At 45.7% G+C, this 17923-nt stretch overlaps 1 protein-coding gene across 5 annotated transcripts in view; it reads left to right on the top strand.

Moving 5' to 3' along the window:
- The window catches only part of CASS4 (Cas scaffold protein family member 4), a 45829-nt gene that overhangs the window by 12349 nt on the left and 15557 nt on the right, over nt 1-17923 (top strand). For 2 of the 5 annotated variants that reach the window (XM_023189575.3, XM_023189576.3), the window contains exon 2: nt 11003-11263. The exons of 1 other annotated variant lie outside the window; for it this stretch is intronic. In XM_023189575.3, the coding sequence (XP_023045343.1) occupies nt 11003-11263 (261 nt within the window). Of the gene's footprint in view, nt 1-11002; nt 11426-17923 lie in introns of all 5 variants that reach the window. 2 more of the 5 variants (XM_023189573.3, XM_023189574.3) reach the window with 1 other exon arrangement.

A 17923-nucleotide genomic window follows, 5' to 3' on the forward strand; every position in this document is an offset into this window, starting at 1 on the left:
AACCCACGAGCCATCCTCATTCCCAAGGCATTGGCTAAACAGTGGACAAGACTAACACAGTTCCTGCATAATTGGAGTGCGATGGACACTCCTTTCAGAGCAAACAGACTGGTTTCGTGAGGGGCTACATTGAATCTAAAAGATTAAAGAGGATTTTCCCCCTTTTTTTTTTATCCCCCCTGAGACAAGGTCTCACTCCGTCTTCCAGGCTGGAGAGCAGTGGCACAATCCCGGCTCACTGCAACCTCCACCTCCCATGTTCAAGCCATCCTCCAGCCTCGGCTTCCTGAGTAGCTGGGATTACAGGCATGTGCCACCATGCCCAGCTAATTATTATATTTTTTGTAGGGATGGGGTTTCACCATGTTGCCCAGGCTGGTCTCAAACTCCTGTGTTCAAAGCGATCTGCTCACCTCAGCCTCCCAAAGTGCTGGGATTACAGGCGTGAGCCACCACACCCAGCCAGCTTCTCCCCCTTATTTGATCAGTTATAGGAAAATAATATTAGCTGACACACAGAGCGTGTGAGAAGTCTGGATTGTTATGTGGGGTTTGCAAAGTGAGGACCCTTTCCAGATCACCTTTGCTAGAACTCCTTAAGCTAGGTATGGTGGTGTGTGCCCGTAGTCTCAGCTACCTGTGAGGCTGAGGCAGGAGGATTGCTTGAGACCAGGAGTTTAAGGCTGTAGTGCACCACGATCATGCCTGAGAATAGCCACTGCATTCCAGCCTGGGCAACATAGCAAGACCCTGTCTCTTAAAAAATAAAAATAAAAAACCATACCTCATCCTTTTAGAGGTGACTTCACAGAATGTTGTTACTCACCAGAAGTCCCTCCCAGAAGAAGTGTCTGTAGATACTTTGATTCTTCCCCAGGTTGTTCTTCCTCCTTCTCCGTCTTCCCTTTTTGGAGAATGTGGCTGGGATAAAATGGAGGTGGTGAGGGGATTTTTCCTAAGCTCTTGGAAACTTTCTTTTTTTTTTTTTTTTAACATAATGTCCTTTTAAAATGATGGAAAGTAAACATTCACAAGCCAACAGATAACACTATTCTCTCTGCTTTACTCTTTCCTGGCCTGTATTTGAATTTACATGAAATGAAATACTTCCAAGTACAGTCGAAGGGAGACTATTGACTTTAAAGATGATCAAAGAGCCCTTTCTCCATTCTGCACTCACTCTCGATGTTGAGTCTGGCCTCAGCTACCTCATAAAAATATATAACAGAATATGTCACTGATCTCAACATAAAAGCTCCTGCATCCATGGAAATCCTTCATGAACTTCAGGGATTCACATTTCCCATTATCAAAAGATCTGTGATATTTATAGTATATGCATTTTTTAAAATGTGGTTTCTCTATAACTAAGTGTCCTCTCCCAGCCCTCAAAGGAGAAGTAGGAAGCATTCCGTCACCTCGCCTGAATACTAAGAATTCTTGAAAGTAAGACGTAGAATCTGTGAGAATGAAGCCGAAACGCGAAACACGGACATTTTTCAAAGAAGGATTTTAGTAGAAGAAAAATGTCCTTCTTGACCTTGGAGATCTACATCTTTGTGCAGAGCAGGGGCCTAGACATCACTTACTGCTCTGGCTTCTTTCACAGTTACCATCTCCACCACCAGTTTGGGAAACTTTCTTATTTACCACCTCCCACTACGCACTGGTGACCTCATTGTATGATTTACCTTCCCAAAGAAAGAATGATATTCTAGGTTACTTGGATGGAAACGGTCTCATGATCTCTACTTTCCTATCCCATAGTTACTACTGTTTTAATTTTAGGAGCATAAGAGTTTGGTGTGGGGAGGGCTGTGAAAGATAAAACAAGGAGGAAGCAGGATGGGGCCATGATGCTGCTCTGACCCCTGTGACAGGAAAGAGAGAAGGAGCTGGACAGACTAGGGAGAGCTTCAAACTGTGCGGCAGCTTAGACACAGTCTTGACAACTCAACCGGGGCTTTGGGGTAAAGATTGCCCATTCAGTGAGTCCTGCATTGGGCAGAAACACTCAGGTCCCCTGACTATTAACTTTCAGTTTGCAAAGGAAATCTGGGTGGGGCCTCTAACACCCCAGCAGTGGGCTGGACTCAGCAGCAGAATGCTTCACTGAGCCTGAGGAGTGATATTTTAAGATCTACCCAAGCATGCCACAGCCTCCACCACACCCAAATGTCTTATGCCTGGCCTGCCTCACTCATGTATATTTCTCACTCAGCTCCTATAATCCTTTGAGTTTGCTGCTCCTCCTTATAGCTGTCTTTAAACCAGCTCTTTCTGGATTTGCACACATTTGGACATAAGAGTTAGCAGATTAGAGTAGGAAACAGAGTTGGACTTGGGAAGGCCTTGCAGAGTATTGGCAATAGCAGGCTACAGTCAGATAGATGCGAGTTTGAATCTCCGCTCTGCTATCTGCTGCTGTATGACCTTAGGTCATTAATCTCTTCTAGTCTCAGGTGCCACAAAGCACTAAAATGAGGCCAACAGAGCAATCAGTGTACCCGCCCCCCGACCTGCCCCCCAGCCCGCCCCCCAGCCCTGACACTCTTGAATTTCTGCAGCTTTGCTCTTTTGAGTAATCTAAAGAGAAAGAAAATTGAAGGTAAAGCAGAGAAGCAAGCTGTGCATGTGGGCGGGTGCATGTGGGCGCAGTCACCGGGCAGTGTGTCCACCCCGGCCTAGAGAAGGGATTTCCATCCTAGGAACAGGGACGATGAAGCAGCATAACTGAAGCTGCAGCAGCTGCTTCTCTCCTGGCTCATCTGAGCTGCTCCTGCCTAGAGCTACCACGCCTGCTGATGGCTCTTATACCACCGTGGGTGATGAAAGTGTGCGGGCCAGTTCCCTCTCTGCTTCTTACTTTCCCTGGCCCATTCAGCAGTGCGTCCCTCTCTTCTCTGTAGTTATGTTCCTGCTTTTCTTCCAAGCCTCACCTCAAGTTGCATCCAGTCCTTCACCAGCTCCTCCCCAAAACTAACGAAATCCAGCCTCTGCCTACATCCGAGTCACAGGCATCTCCCAGCTGGACCGGACAACTGGCTTTGAATCGCCTCTCTGGCTTCCACTTGCTCCATGCACCCCGTTTTCCACCCAGTAACCATGTATAAACAGCAGCCGCCATGGAAATTAGGAGCCAGGGCCTTTGTTGATCTCTCTCCTGGCAACCTGGTCATTTTACAGTTCCTCCAACTTTCCATGCCTCCCCATCACATGCACATACACGCTTACTCACACTCCCACACGCCCCCTCACCCACGCACTCCAGCCTCCATACGTTCCTCTTTCTCTGCCTGAATCCTCTTTATCTAACACTTTATCTGACTAGCTCCTCCTCACCCCCATGGAAGCTTCCATGGCCACTTTCTCAGGTAAACTTTCCCTAAGCCCTCACCCATCACTACTTCCCAACTGCACTTATAATTTTTCATAACTTCCTGTATTTTATTTCTCATAACTTCCCATATTTTTAAATAACTTCCTGTATTTTATTTCTCATAACTTCTTGTATTTTCTTTCCATCCCACTTACCAGAGGTGGAAACCCTGTATTTATTTCTGTGATGATTTGATTAGGATTTGTCTGCTCCACTAAAATGTACGTGGCATGAGATCCGAAACAGTTTTGTTCACCACGATGCCTCCAGCAGAGCCCCTGGAATACAGTTGATGCTCAATACAATCTCGGTGGATGAATGAGTGAATGAATGAATGAATGAATGAATTGCTCCCCAGATTTCTCCAAGTGCAGCTAAGACCACTGTATCCTTGGCTGCTCGGGTTTAGATGAGCACATTGCATCTACCAGGTCTGGAAAGGTCTCCACACTGAGGTTAGCATCACCATGAAGGCAGTGAGCCTCTTATTCTTCACGTTTGTTTCCCTATCCTCCTCCCATTCTTACTTCCAAATGTGTATTCATTTTCCTTTTCCCTCTCCCGGCTGTTGCATGAAGATGGGCATTTGTGGAAAATGTCCTTTTTGGAAATCGTTTAAGAACAGTTCTTCCATTGTACCCAGAATCTAACTGCTTGTGTACCCACAAGGAACAAAAATGTGAACATATGTCCTCCTTCACCTCTTAAATTTCTACACAAATATTTCCAATTAGCACTCTATTTAAGAATACCTTGTGAGTGGCCTCAGCAACCATTGCGATGGTTACTGGATGCCTTTGCAGTGGCCTGTCAACTGCTTCCATCTGTTGTTCACAAAGAGCTCAGTGCAGTGCCAGGAACACGGGTGCACGATGAGTGCTAGCTGCTGCCATTGCAGTGTCCAGTGCTCCCTGCACGCCCAGCCTGACCACAAGAGCCGGAGCACAGCCGAAAGTGGGGTGGTCAGGGGCAGCCTCTGCAAAGGGGTGACTTGAGCTGAGACCCAGAGGAGGAGGATCTGGTGGAAGAGAGTTCTGGGCAGAAGGAACAGCAAAGGAAAGGTCTGAGGTGGAAGCAAGCTCAGGGCACCTGAGAAAAGTAAGAAAACAATGTGACTGGAGGGAAATGAATGAGGGTAAAGCTGCGAACTGGGAGGCGAATCCTGCCTGGAAGCCACACTAGGAAGGTGACCTTTTGTTCTGAATGCAGTTCTAAGCAATTAGAGATTTTTAAAATAAGAGACCAACAGGACCCGATTTATGTGTATAAAATAAAATATTCTGGCTAGTGTCTGGAGCGTGGATTATAAGGTGAAAGAATGGATGTGAGGAACCAATTAGAGTTTAAGTGACCTTCAACAAGTCATTTGATCTCTCTGGCCCTCAGTTCTCTCATCTGTAAAATGGGGATAAGAAAGTCTGCCTCTGAGATTTCAGAGAAATAGGCAATATACTGACTTCAGTGCATCCAACACAAAATAGGTTCTCATTCAATATGATTCCCTGTTTTCCCTCCATTCCAGGTAAGGAACTCCCCAAGACTTTCCACATGCATTTCATTCTTCTTTTGTAACATTAACATTGATGGTCTTTGCTACTGAAACTCTGAGACATAATTAATTGATTGCATGAGCTGTCCAGAGACACCCCCCCCACCATCAACTGTAATGAAACACAATACAGTGTTTCATTCATGTGGAAGGGAATCGTGTTATGGTAACATACTTACAGTTTTCCTTTGCTAGGAGTTTACATCCTTTGAAGATGTGGTCTGCTGTCCTGAAGACAGCAGGTCAAAATTTGAAAATAAATCATATATCAAGAATAAGACTGCTGCTGTTCATCTTGGACAGCTGTGGACGCCCATAAAAACCCCATTGTTCTCTGGAAAAAAATCCTTACTTTTACAATAGACAAATCCACCAGCTAAGCTGCGTTCAATCTGGACCCTTCAGAGCAGCTGCCGTATTGCAACAACTGCTTTGTCTGAAGACATGCACTATCTTATTTCTAGGCAAATGCAAGCACATTTCGGATGATGGGTTTTTAAAGATTGCTTTAAATGTATTTCATAGGAATTATGATGAAATATACCATAATTATTTCATTATAGCCTCTGCAAAGGCTTTCATTTTCCCTTTTGTTCCCAGTGTAGATGGTTAAAGTCCTTTTTTTTTTTTGAGACGGAGTCTTGCTCTGTCCCCCAGGCTGGAGTGCAGTGGCACGATCTAGGCTCACTGCAAGCTCCGCCTCCCGGGTTCCCGCCATTCTCCTGCCTCAGCCTCCCAAATAGCTGGGACTACAGGTGCCCGCCATGGCGCCCGGCTAATTTTTTGTATTTTTAGTAGAGACGGGGTTTCACCGTGGTCTCGATCTCCTGACCTTGTGATCCGCCCGCCTCGGCCTCCCAAAGTGCTGGGATTACACGCGTGAGCCACCGCGCCCGGCCTAAAGTACAGTTTTCAAAAAGGCAAAATTATGACTCTCATGCAAATATAAAATGAACTCATGTCAAAGATTTTAATCAATTTTGGTCAATTAATAGGGAATCAATGAAATGTTAAAACTAGGTCAAAGATTGTTGAGGATGCTTGTCCAACTTGAATGAATTTATTTTTAAAAGAGATCACTGAGGTGCTAGGTAGGTATAGGCAATTTAATTAAGGAATATTAGAGTGTGATTGCAAGGCTAAATATGAAACTGGTTAAAGTCCTACAAGATAACAAACCTACAAGATAATAAACCTTTCAGAAATCGTTTCAGATAATAAACCTTTCAGATTATCTTTTTTTTTTTTTTAACTGAACAGCAATTATTTGTCTATTTAACTGGAAAAAAAATCTACAAAGTAGCATGTAACTTTCCTAAGTCCTTTTTTTTTTTTTTTTTTTTTTTTTTTGGTGAGACAAGGTCTTACTTCCTCACCCAGGCTGTAGTGCGGTGGTGCAATCTTGGCTCACTGCAACCTCCACCTCCTGGGCTCAAGCCATCCTCCCAACTCAACCTCCCCAGTAGCTGGGACTATAGGCGTGCACCACCAAGCTGGACAATTTTTGTATTTTTTGGTAGAGACAGGGTTTCACCATGTTGGCCAGGCTGGTCTGGAACTCCTAGCTTCAAGTCATCCACACACCTTGGCCTCCCAAGGTGCTGGGATTCCAGGCATGCACCATCACGCCCGGCCTAAGTCTTGACCTTTAATCAATACTCTTTATAAGACTCTAAAACTCTAGTCCCTTAAATACTTCATCACTGCTGGATTCTCCAAGCTCAGCACTCACATTCTTCCAACACATTCAAGGGACAATGATTCCGTGTGCAGACTAGTTATGCCTTGAAGTTTATCTTCCGGACGTGCTGGTGGTCGTTCTTACTGAAGGTTATCCAAAAGTGTGGTCAGGGGGTCACAGAAAGCGTCCTCTTACCCTACTCCAGACAGAAATAGGAGTGCTCACCTTGGTGTTTGTGACTTCTTACCTCTTAAAGACTTGAAAATGGAGGTGTTATGTCACGCCTCTCTTTCATTCATTAACTCAACAAGTAGCTAAGATCCCCTACTCTGTGCTGGACCATGGGATGCAGTCCAGAACAAGAGGGTGTGGCCCTTCGCTCTCCTGGAGCTTACGTTCTTGTGGGGAGACAGACCCCGGATGAGTTGAACCCTAATGTGATAAGTACTGATGTGCAAAGGTGTTGAGCCTAAGTATGGGGAGAACTAGTTTGGTTGAGAGGGTGTCAGGGACCCTTTTTCTAAGAAAGTGACATTTAAGATGAGCCTGGAAGGATGTGTGGGATTTCACTGGGTGGAAAGCTGCTGACTGCTTTGGGGTAGAGAGAACAGCACAAATGAGAGACTCAAGCCCTCAGAAAGGGTGGTGCCCTGGAGGCCAGTGAGGAAGTGATACCTATGAGGCTATAAGCGTGGGAAGAGGCAAAATCACACAGAACCTTGATGGTTTGGGCACAGTTTGGGCTTTGTCCAGAGGGTAGTAGGGAGCCACTGAAGGGTGGTAGAGAGGGGAGTGGCATGATCAAAATTTGTGTCCCTGAAAAGCTCGAGGACAGCAACAGTGCCATATGTAATAAACATTCCATAAATGTTTGCTGAATCTGTGAAGGAATAATTGGCTGACCCAGAAAGACACTCCGTGGGATGCCTGACACCAGGACGTACAGTCAGTATCCATCGGCTGTAGCTCAGCTCTCTGCTTTTCAATGTCATCTCATACACTCACTGGGCTCAGACAAGTGACAGCTTCATATCTTCCCTCTCACTTGAGGATATCTGCTTCACCATGGAGAAGACAAGAAATCTCTACAGGCGGGAATGCCCCTCACAATACACATGCCCCTAACTCCTTTTGGGACCTTTTTTCTATTAAAAAATGAGTTAAAAGTGGGGTATAGCAGGGAGGTGACACATTCCGAGTTGCCTGCAAGTCATCCCCTCAGCGGCATGAGGGCTGCAGCTGAGTCTGTAGTTTTGAGTAGTCTGGGTGTTGCTAAGAATGTGCTAGGAAATATTTCAAATTTCCTTGACAAAGATTTTAAAACAAATATATCATCCAACCAAGAGGTAAGGCACAGGGTAGATTAGGGTACAAGGCACTGTGCAGTCTCATTCACAGTGGGCGGAGGTGTGAATGGATTGAAACTTTGCTGGAGGGGAACGTGACAGCCTCCGGAGCCCTGATGGTTTCCACCCACCGACTTCCTGCTGAAGAATTTATCCAAGGAAATAAACAAGGGGAGTTGCAAATACTAGCTATGAAGATGATAATTTCAGCATTGTTTGTAATAGCTAAAACCTGCAATTAGCTAAAATGTCCAAAACCAAGAAGAAAAATTAAGTTTCATCTATACAAATGGAAAACCAAGTCACTGTTTTAAAGGATATTGAAGAAAAATGTTTATTGACGTGGAAAGATGCTCACAATTTATTTATTTATTTATTTATTTGAGATGGAGTCTCACTCTCTCGCCCAGGCTAGAGTGCAGTGGCACCATTTCAGTTCACTGCAACCTCTGCCTTCCAGGTTCAAGTGATTCTTCTGCCTCAGCCTCCCAAGTAGCTGGGACTACAGGTGCATGCCACCACGCCCAGCTAATTTTTTTTTTTTTTTTTTTTTTGTATTTTTAGTAGAGACAGGGTTTCACCATATTGACCAGGATGGTCTCAAACTCCTGACCTTGTCATCCGCCCACCTCGGCCTCCCAAAGTGCTGGGATTACAGACATGAGCCACCACACCTGGTCCCACAATTTATTTTTAAGTGGGAAAAAAAAGCAGATTATAAAACAGTGTGTTTCATATTATGCCATTAGGTTTTAAAACTTTAATGATGACTGTAGGTGTGTATGTGGACAACTATGCAAAAGAAAAGATCTGGAAAGACACAAAAACCAAAGGATTAACAGCAGTTACCTGTGGTGGTGGCACTGCAGGCATTTTCATTTTCTTCTGTTTGCTTATTATTATTTTTACTTTTTCTTTAATGAACTTTTATTACTTTTGTAGAAAGAACAAAAGGTTTTATTTACAAAAATTGTTCATGATCTCCTAGGATCTCAGCTGTATTAGATTTTGTGGGGGACGTTCAATGTCTCTCTGGGTGCGTGAAGGATCTGATTCTACTTACGGTTTTTAGATAGACTTGTGGTGGTGTTTCCCCAAATCCACACAGACCTGCTTGTCTGGTTAAGACGGTTTTTATCAGCAGTTGGTCTTCCAATTCCATTTTTGGAACAGAATAGAAATATTAGGCAAGAAGCACAATAATTTTCAACAAATATAATGGGGGAGTTGGTCACTTTTGCTTTATTTATGAACCGTATGAACAAAGGTTAATGAGTTTAAAAGGTGTAATTACATTTGTTTAGAAAATTAAAAACCGCTGGAAGGATAAATACCAAAAACGGTGTAAATTGGTATCTCTGAGTGCTGGGATTATGGGTAATTTTCATTTCCTTCTTTTATTTCTCTCTTTTTGTGTTGTACATGTATTGTGAACTTTTTTTGTGAACATGTATTGATATAAAAAGGTGGGGAAAGGTGATTATTGAAAACCTCAAGAAACAAGTTGCCTTCATGTAATTACAGTGGAAAGTTCAAACAAGAAGGGGGCTCAGCCATCACTGCCGTGGTAACGAGGTGATTTGTTTTAGAACTGTGTGGCTTACTGAAAGAGTGTAGGTCGGAGAATTAGGAGACTGGGTTTGATCCTGGCTTTGTGACCACAGGCAAGTCACTAACCTCCTGAGTCTTTTATCATTCACTAGTTTTTGTTTTGTTTTGTTTTGTTTTGTTTTGTTTTTGAGACGGAGTCTCGCTCTGTTGCCCAGGCTGGAGCGCAGTGGCATGAGCTCAGTTCACTGCAACTTCTGCCTCCAGGGTTCAAGTGATTTTCCTGCCTCAGTCTCCTGAGTAGCTGGGAATACAGGCACATACCATCATGCCCAGCTAATTGTTGTATTTTTAGTAGAGACAGGGTTTCACCATGTTGGTCAGGCTGGTCTTGAACTCCCGGCCTCAAGTGATCTGCCTCCTCGGCCTCCCAAAGTGCTGGGATTACAGGCCTGAACCACTGCGCCCAGCCTCTTGTCGTTCACTTATTAATGAACATGTATTGAGCATCTTCTATGTACCTGGGCCTGGGCCTGACACTGGGGACAGAATAGCCAAGTGAGATGTGGGCCCAGCAGTCACAGAACTGCCAATCCAATTCAGAAGGAAAATAGCAAAAGCCAGACAAAAAGCGACCTAATAGTAATGACAGTCACAGCTGCCTGTACCAAGCACTTACTAAATGCCAGGCACCTGTGCATGACAGAGAAAGAGACACCCATATGTATACACAATATATAATGGACTGCTATATATATAGGATATATGTGGTATACATATATATATCAATCCATCATATTTAGTATGTGTATATATGTATTAATGTGTGTATACACACATATACATACAGATACATATATATACACACATATACATACAGATACATATATACACATACATATATACACATATGTACATACATATGCATATATACACATATATATGTATATATACATATATGTATATATACAAGGGTCATGACTTCCACAAATTAAAACAGCGCCGTGACACAGGAGTTAGAAACCAGCCTGAGCAATGACAAAACCCCTCCTCTACAAAAATACAAAATCTAGCCCAGTGTGGTGGCACGCATGTGTAGTCCCAGCTACTTGGGAGGCTGGGGTGGGAGGACTGCCTGAGCCTGGGAAGTCGAGGCTGCAGTGAGCCAAGATTTCACCACTGCACTCCAGCCTCGGCAACAGAGTGAGACCCTGTCTCAAAACCCTAAACAAACAGGGCCATGAACGCATATTAGGACCGTGCAACCTCATCTCAGGATACAGGGAAGTCTGCCCTGAGGATGTGACATTTCACTTAGACCCCAAGGACGTGAAGGAACAAATCAGGCAAAGAGCAGGGACAAGAGCCTCTGGGGTGGAAGAAATGAAATGAAAGGGCATTACGAATTTGCATTAAGCTTTCTAAGTGAGTGGGACTGGTGTAGTGGTCACTGGCCGTGGTGCTGACAGCAGATTCTCTTCTCCCCTCTCCACCCGCAGGCACTCCTGGCCAGGGCGCTTTATGACAACTGCCCTGACTGCTCTGATGAGCTGGCTTTCAGTAGAGGGGACATCCTGACCATTCTGGAGCAACACGTGCCAGAAAGCGAGGGTTGGTGGAAGTGTTTGCTCCACGGAAGGCAAGGTCTGGCCCCTGCCAACCGCCTCCAAATCCTCACGGAGGTCACTGCAGACAGGCCGTGCCCCCCATTCCCGAGAGGCCCGGAAGAAGCTCCTGCCAGCTCAGAGGAGACCTATCAGGTGCCCACTCTACCCTGCCCTCCCACTCCAGGCCCCGTTTATGAGCAGATGAGGAGTTGGGTGGAGGGGCCCCAGCCCCCTTCTGCCCAAGTCTATGAATTCCCCGATCCTCCCACCAGTGCCAGAATCATCTGTGAAAAGACTCTCAGCTTTCCAAAACAGGTACGCATACTTCCAACTACTAGACATGGGTTGAGGGGTATGGAAATACCCAGGGGCCTAACTACCCCTTGAGTCATGGGTGTCCTCCAGATCAAACATGCAAAATGGGAGCCCAGATCGCTGGCGATCTCGCTCGGGGAGCTTGTGCGCCAGGTTGGGATGGAGAACTCAGCGGCCTCCACCCGCTTGTCATTGACACCCTTGGCCCGCTGTGATTCCCCAGCTCTCCAAGGCTGGGCGCAGACTGTGGGAAATGGAACGCTTAGCTGAGCTGTGTGGGAAGGTACTGGGGATGTTCGTGGCGGCCTTTTCACAGGATGAAGGATCACCAGCACTCCCAGTGACAAAAGGCCGGGTGTGGTTTCCATGGGTTCAGAGGCAAGAAGTTACACATCACGTTTAAAATGTATATTCCAGGCTGGGCACGGTGGCTTGTACCTATCTATATTCCCAGTACTTTGGGAGGATGAGACAGGAGGATCATTTGAACTCAGAGTCTGGGAGCAGCCTGGGCAACATAGTGAGACCCTGTCTCTACCAAAAATTTAAAAATTAGCCAGCATAGTGGCACACACCTGTAGTCCCAACTACTCAGTGGGAGGCTGAGGCAGGAGGATCGGTTGAGCCCAGGAGGTCGAGGCTGCAGTGAGCTATGATTGTGCCACTGTACTCCAGCCTCGGTGGCAGTGAGAACCTGTCTTAAAAAAAAACAAAACAAAAAGTATATCCCCCTCAATGCAGAAATTTTATTTCTAGAACTGCTATGGAAATATACAAGCAGGCAAATATATGTCTGGATGAGGAGACTGTAGCCATTATGACATAGAAAACTCAAAGAGGCCTAAATATTTATTAACAGTTGGATTGTATACATATCTTGGCATATCACCACAGCAAGCTGCTGTGCAGTTGAAAAAAAAAATGAGGTATTTATAAGAGGAAAGAAAGATCTATTTAAACAAAAACCAAACAGATATAAACTCAAAAAAGAGGCAGGGTGCAATGGCTCATTCCTGTAATCCCAGCACTTTGGGAGGCCAAGGCGGGCAGATCACAAGGTCAGGAGTTCAAGACCAGCCTGGCCAACATAGTGAAACTCCGTCTCTACTAAAAATACAAAAAATTAGCCGGGCATAGTGGCGGGCACCTGTAATTCCAGCTACTCAGGAGACTGAGGCAGGAGAATCGCTTGAACCTGGGAAGCAGAAGTTTCAGTGCGCTGAGTGCACCATTGCTCTCCAGCCTGGGCACCAAGAGTGAAACTCCATCTCAAAAACAAACAAACAAAAAACTCTAAAAAGGAATTCTGTATATGAGTGTGTGTATGCATGCATGCTCTCACACTGAGACTGAGAAGAACACGCTCCAGGGATAGTTACCCCAAAAAGGGGAACTGGTTAGAGAAAGTGAAAGAAGGCAGTAAGCTGGGGCCTTTATTTTATTCACTCCTGTGTCCCCAGCACCTGGGACCAAGTCTGGCCTGGGGTAGGTGCTCAATACATATCTGACAAACAAACACATTAGGAAGTTGATTTTTATGTCATATTGAACATGTATGACATCCGTAATTTTTAAAAATATCAATTAGTTTGTTTTTTTGAGACTGGGTCTCGCTCTGTCTCCCAGGCTGGAATGCAGTGGTGCAATCACTGTTCTCTTCAGCCTCAAACTCATGGCCTTCAGCAATCCTCCTGCTTCAGCCTCCCAAAGTGCTGGGATTACAGGTGTGAGCCACCATGCCTGGCCTAAAGTATCAATTTTTAAAAACAGAGGAAAAAGAGCATTCATTAAATGTAGAATGGGCTAGGCTTGGTGGCTCATTCCTGTAATCCCAGCAGTTTGGGAGGCCAAGGCAGGAGGATCACTTGAGCCCAGGAGTTTGAGACTAGCCTGGGCAACATAGTGAGACCTTATCTTTACTACTACTAATAAAAAATAATTAGGCAGGCATGGCAGCAGGCACCTATAGTCCCAGCTATTCAGGAGGCTGAGTCAGGAGGACCTTTTGAGCCCAAGAGATTGAAGCTGCAGAGAGCTATTATTATGGTGCCCCTGCATGCCAGCCTGGGTGACTGACCAGAACCCTGTCTTAAAAAATAATAAAACATATGCAGAATGAAAACTTTTTTTAATAAGGGAAAGAATTAAAGGAAGGAAGGAGAAAAAGAATGCGCTATTTCCCCCAAAGCCCTAGCCTTCATGAGGTGTTGAGATGCAGAGCAGATGTGCACAGGCCTCAGTCACTGCAGGCATTTCCTGCCATAAGATGCTTTGCTTTCAGCTCCTATGACACATCCCACCCGGCCACAGCTCTGGCAGAGGGTCTTGGCAAGGTCTGTATGCAGGGAAAGGCCACTCTTCCTGATGCATGTGCTGTGGGGGCCCTAGGAATGTGCTACTCACCATTCAGGCCTTCTCCACACCAGCTTCCAAGGTTGTCTTCAAACAGGCAGGTGTTGATTCCTTAGAAGATTTTGAATACTTTACATTTTCTAACTCCCTGGGCTACAAGACATAGAACCAGACAGTTGTTACATAGAACAGCTGCCAGCACGGGCACTTGTTACAAACACCAGGAGGAAGCTGGTGGAGCCTTCTGAATCAGTCGACGAGGTGGACACTAACGCTCTTTTCTGGAGCAACTGGCCCCAATCTAGGCCTGGCATGCTCAGCTGCTGTCTGAGCAGCTGACTCAGAGCAGGGGTTTGCTGAGGTTTCTTTTAAGAACAACAAGTGACATTAGCTGAAGTTAATTTGAATTTCTTCCAAAGCCATGAAAGGAAAAAACAAAAAAATCAATAGCAATTCCTTCCTCTCCCGGAAAGGAAAATAGATGCGCTGTCGTCTGACGGTTGACCAGAGGACACTCAAAGACCCGTTAACAACCAGTTAAGGGTTTTTGGATCCACAGAAAAGGCTGGCACCTCCTCCCTGCTCATGCCACTCAATACAGTGCCAGGCTCCTACAAGGTACTTAGTAAATATCTGTTGCATGAACGAAATTGACCAAACACAACATAAGGTTTCAAAAATGTGGAGTCCGCTATCAACTGCTAGATTGACATCCGTGTGAAAGGAAAGATGAGTTTACTATTGAAACTTAACTTTGAAAAATGTTCAGGGCATCAGCAATGAGATTCGTCCTTGACATTAAGTGCATCAACCATCGACGTTAAGCGCATCAACCATTTGGGCCCTTGCTTGTGGAGGCTGCAGCAAACAACAGAAACCACAAGGAAATTCGGGGGGGGGTCCCTTTAACCACTGAGCAGGGTTCTCAAGGCGGCCACGGTAAAACCCCCCAGGGGAATTTCCTGCCTTGTTTTCCTTCCTTAAGTTCCCTCCACGTCTGCCCTACCTACAAGTTTGCTCCCTTCCTTCCCTCACTTCCTATTTATTTACTTAAAAAATAATAATTTTTTGAGACAGAGTCTCGCTCTGTCACCCAGGTTGGAGTGCAGAGGCGTGATCTAGGCTTACTGCAACCTTCGCCTCCTGGATTCAAGAGATTCTCCTGCCTTAGCCTCCCAAGTAGCTGGGAACACAGGCTCCCACCACCACACCTGGCTAATTTTTCTTTTTTTCTTTTTTTTTTTTTTTTTGTATTTTTAGTAGTGACAGGGTTTTGCCATGTTGGCAAGGCTGGTCTCGAACTCCTGACCTCAGGTGATCTGCCCACCTTGCCCTCCCAAAGTGCTGGGATTACAGGAGTGAGCCACTGCGCTCAGCCTATTTACTTAAAAATTGTTTTAATTTCTTGGCTGGATGCGGTGGCTCACACCTGTAATCCCAGCATTTTGGGAGGCCGAGGCAGGTGGATCACCTGAGGTCAGGAGTTTGAGACCAACCTGGCCAACATAGTGAAACCCCATCTTTACTAAAAATACAAAAATTAGCCATGTGTGGTGGTGCACACCTGTAGTCCCAACTACTCAGGAGGCTGAGGCAGGAGAATCGCTTGGACCCTGGAAGTGAAGGTTGCAGTGAGCTGAGATCACACCACTGCACTCCAGCTTGGGTGACAAGAGGAAAACTCCGTCTCAAAATATAATAATAATTTTTCATTTCTTGCCTTCTCTGTGCTTGGAGTCTCTCAGCAAGAGATGTGGTCTGTGGCTTACAAGTCAGGAATGCCATCTCACTTGGCTTCTGGGGCAGCCAATGTTGCACTGGGTGATTGGGGACCTCCCAACACCCTCTGTGTTTCTCCTTCCTCCTCTGTATTGGGAGAAGGTTGGACCCCATCTTTTCTAAAATCACCTTCAGTTGTACCTTTTGGTTTTTCTGAATACTTCTCTTCTTCCTCTGCTTTGAGAAGGAAGGAGCTAGAAGAACTTGAAGACCAGTTAACGATCAGTTAGGGATTTTTCTGATCCACAGAAAAGGCAGACATCTCCTCCCTGCTCGTGTCATCTAACCATTAACCCTGAGGCTAAACTGCCCAGAAAATACATTCCAAATGGAAGCGACTGCTGGTAGACCGGGCAACTCTGAGCCACTGGTTTTGAACTGTTTTCCCATGGCAACTTCACAGGCTTGGAACACAGCCTTTTGTGAGGCATTTCACGGACTCCTTTTTATATCTGTGTTGACAGTCTGTAGACTAAGAGCGGCCCCAAATTAACGTCCGAGAAGGTGGAAACATGTCATTTTTCCCAAATTGTCCTAAGAGAGGCGTCTATGTGTCAGAATGAGACATCTCTATAGCTGGGTGAGATCTCTGCATATCCTTAGATTAGAACAACTCTTCATTTTACAAATGAGGACATTAATTCCCAGGGAGGTGAAACTGCTGGTGCAGTCACACAGCTGATGAAGGACAACTTCCATCACCCTGCAAAACAGAGTCCTTCTTCCTTGATCTTCTTTCACCTGACTCTGTGACTGACACTATTCTTTCTGATGAATACTTTATTGAAATTTCACCTAGAGATGCTCAGTGACAGATCAGTAACTTATATCCAGACCACGAAGCAACAAAACTAGCACCCCAGAAGCCTCCAGTGCCTTCTCTCTGTCACTTCCCCACTAGGGTAACCACTATTTTGAGCTTTGTTTTATTTTTTTATCCCAACTTCCTTAATATAATGTGCTGGCCTAATTTAAAAAAAAAACAAAACAAAACCACCACATCAAGAACATACTTGATTTCAGTTTAAGTTTAGAAGGAACTCTTGTATTTCAAGAGAAAAGGGCCAGATTTCCTGGTGAAACTGCTCTTGGATCCACTAGTTCCTGAACTGGAGTTTCCTTCTGTCTCCCTAAACCTTTCGAAAGCGTGTTTCCCAAACGTGTTCCTTAATTGCTCACCATACTGGGACTGGGCCTACGTTTTCCAAGAAGCACTGGGCATTTTTGAGCTGGCTTCCTTCCATCTGAAATGTCATGCACAGGAAAGTCCCTTTGCTCTGTGGACTTGCCCTTATAGGCATAGGGGTCCCCACAGTCAGCCATCAAAATAAAACGGACCTGAAGCCATGGGGAGGAATAGGCCTTGGGACAGCATTTGGAAAGGGTCTGTGGGTGGAGAGAGCTTGGTGTGTTCAAATAACTGAGAGCTGGGAGGAAGGTGACAGCCCGTGGTCCAGGACACAAGGTCCCTGGGTTTGGCGGGGGCATAGCCTGTCAGACCGGGTAAGAAGCTTGGATTTCTGACCTGGTGCAGTGGCTCACACCTGTAGTCCTTCCACTTTGGGAGGCTGAGGCAGGTGGATCACTCGAGGTCAGGAGTTCAAAACCAGCCTGGCCAACATGGTGAAATCCTGTCTCTACTAAAAATACAAAAAAGTAGCCGGGCGTGGTGGCAGGCACCTGTGATCCCAGCTCGGGAGTCTGAGGCAGGAGAATCGCTTGAACCCGGGAGGCGCACGTGGCAGTGAGCCAAAATGGCACCACTGCACCCTAGACTAGGTGACAGAGCAAGACTACGTCTCCACAAAAAAAAAAAGAAGCTTGGATTTCATTCAAAATGCAACGGGAAACCACTGATGGGCTTGTCCACCTAGACCAATCGGCCGAGACCACCAGGAACAAAGTCAGGTTTACTGAGCATAAAGAAGAAGATCACAGAGCAGAGGAACCACGAGGCAGCTCACAAACAGGAAAAGGTGGCATCATGATGGGATGGGGAAAGGTGGGGTTTAGGTGAAATCTAAGCGAAGCTGTGTCTTGATAGGCTCTGGGCAAAACAGGGCAGTGTGCAGGCTGGACGAGGGCCGCTCTCCCCTTGGGAACCACAAAGCAAGCGGAGATAGACGGGGAGTGCTGGGCCCGGAAACCCCTTGTCTGAGGTTTCCGGGCCCAGCATGAGGGCCTGGGAATCAAGGCTGCTTCTCTGTCAATGACTCGGATCCCCCAGGCGAGAGTCGGATGTTTCATTCTTACCGATAGCACTTTGGAGAGCTATGCTTCCAGAGCCTAGGATTTTAGGGAACCAAGTTTCTCAGGGAGTCAGAAAGCAGTCGTCACTCAACGAAGGGGGCTGTTTTGACATGTGAC

Source organism: Piliocolobus tephrosceles, chromosome 20 (assembly GCF_002776525.5).
Source record: "Piliocolobus tephrosceles isolate RC106 chromosome 20, ASM277652v3, whole genome shotgun sequence".
Lineage (NCBI taxonomy): Eukaryota > Metazoa > Chordata > Mammalia > Primates > Cercopithecidae > Piliocolobus > Piliocolobus tephrosceles.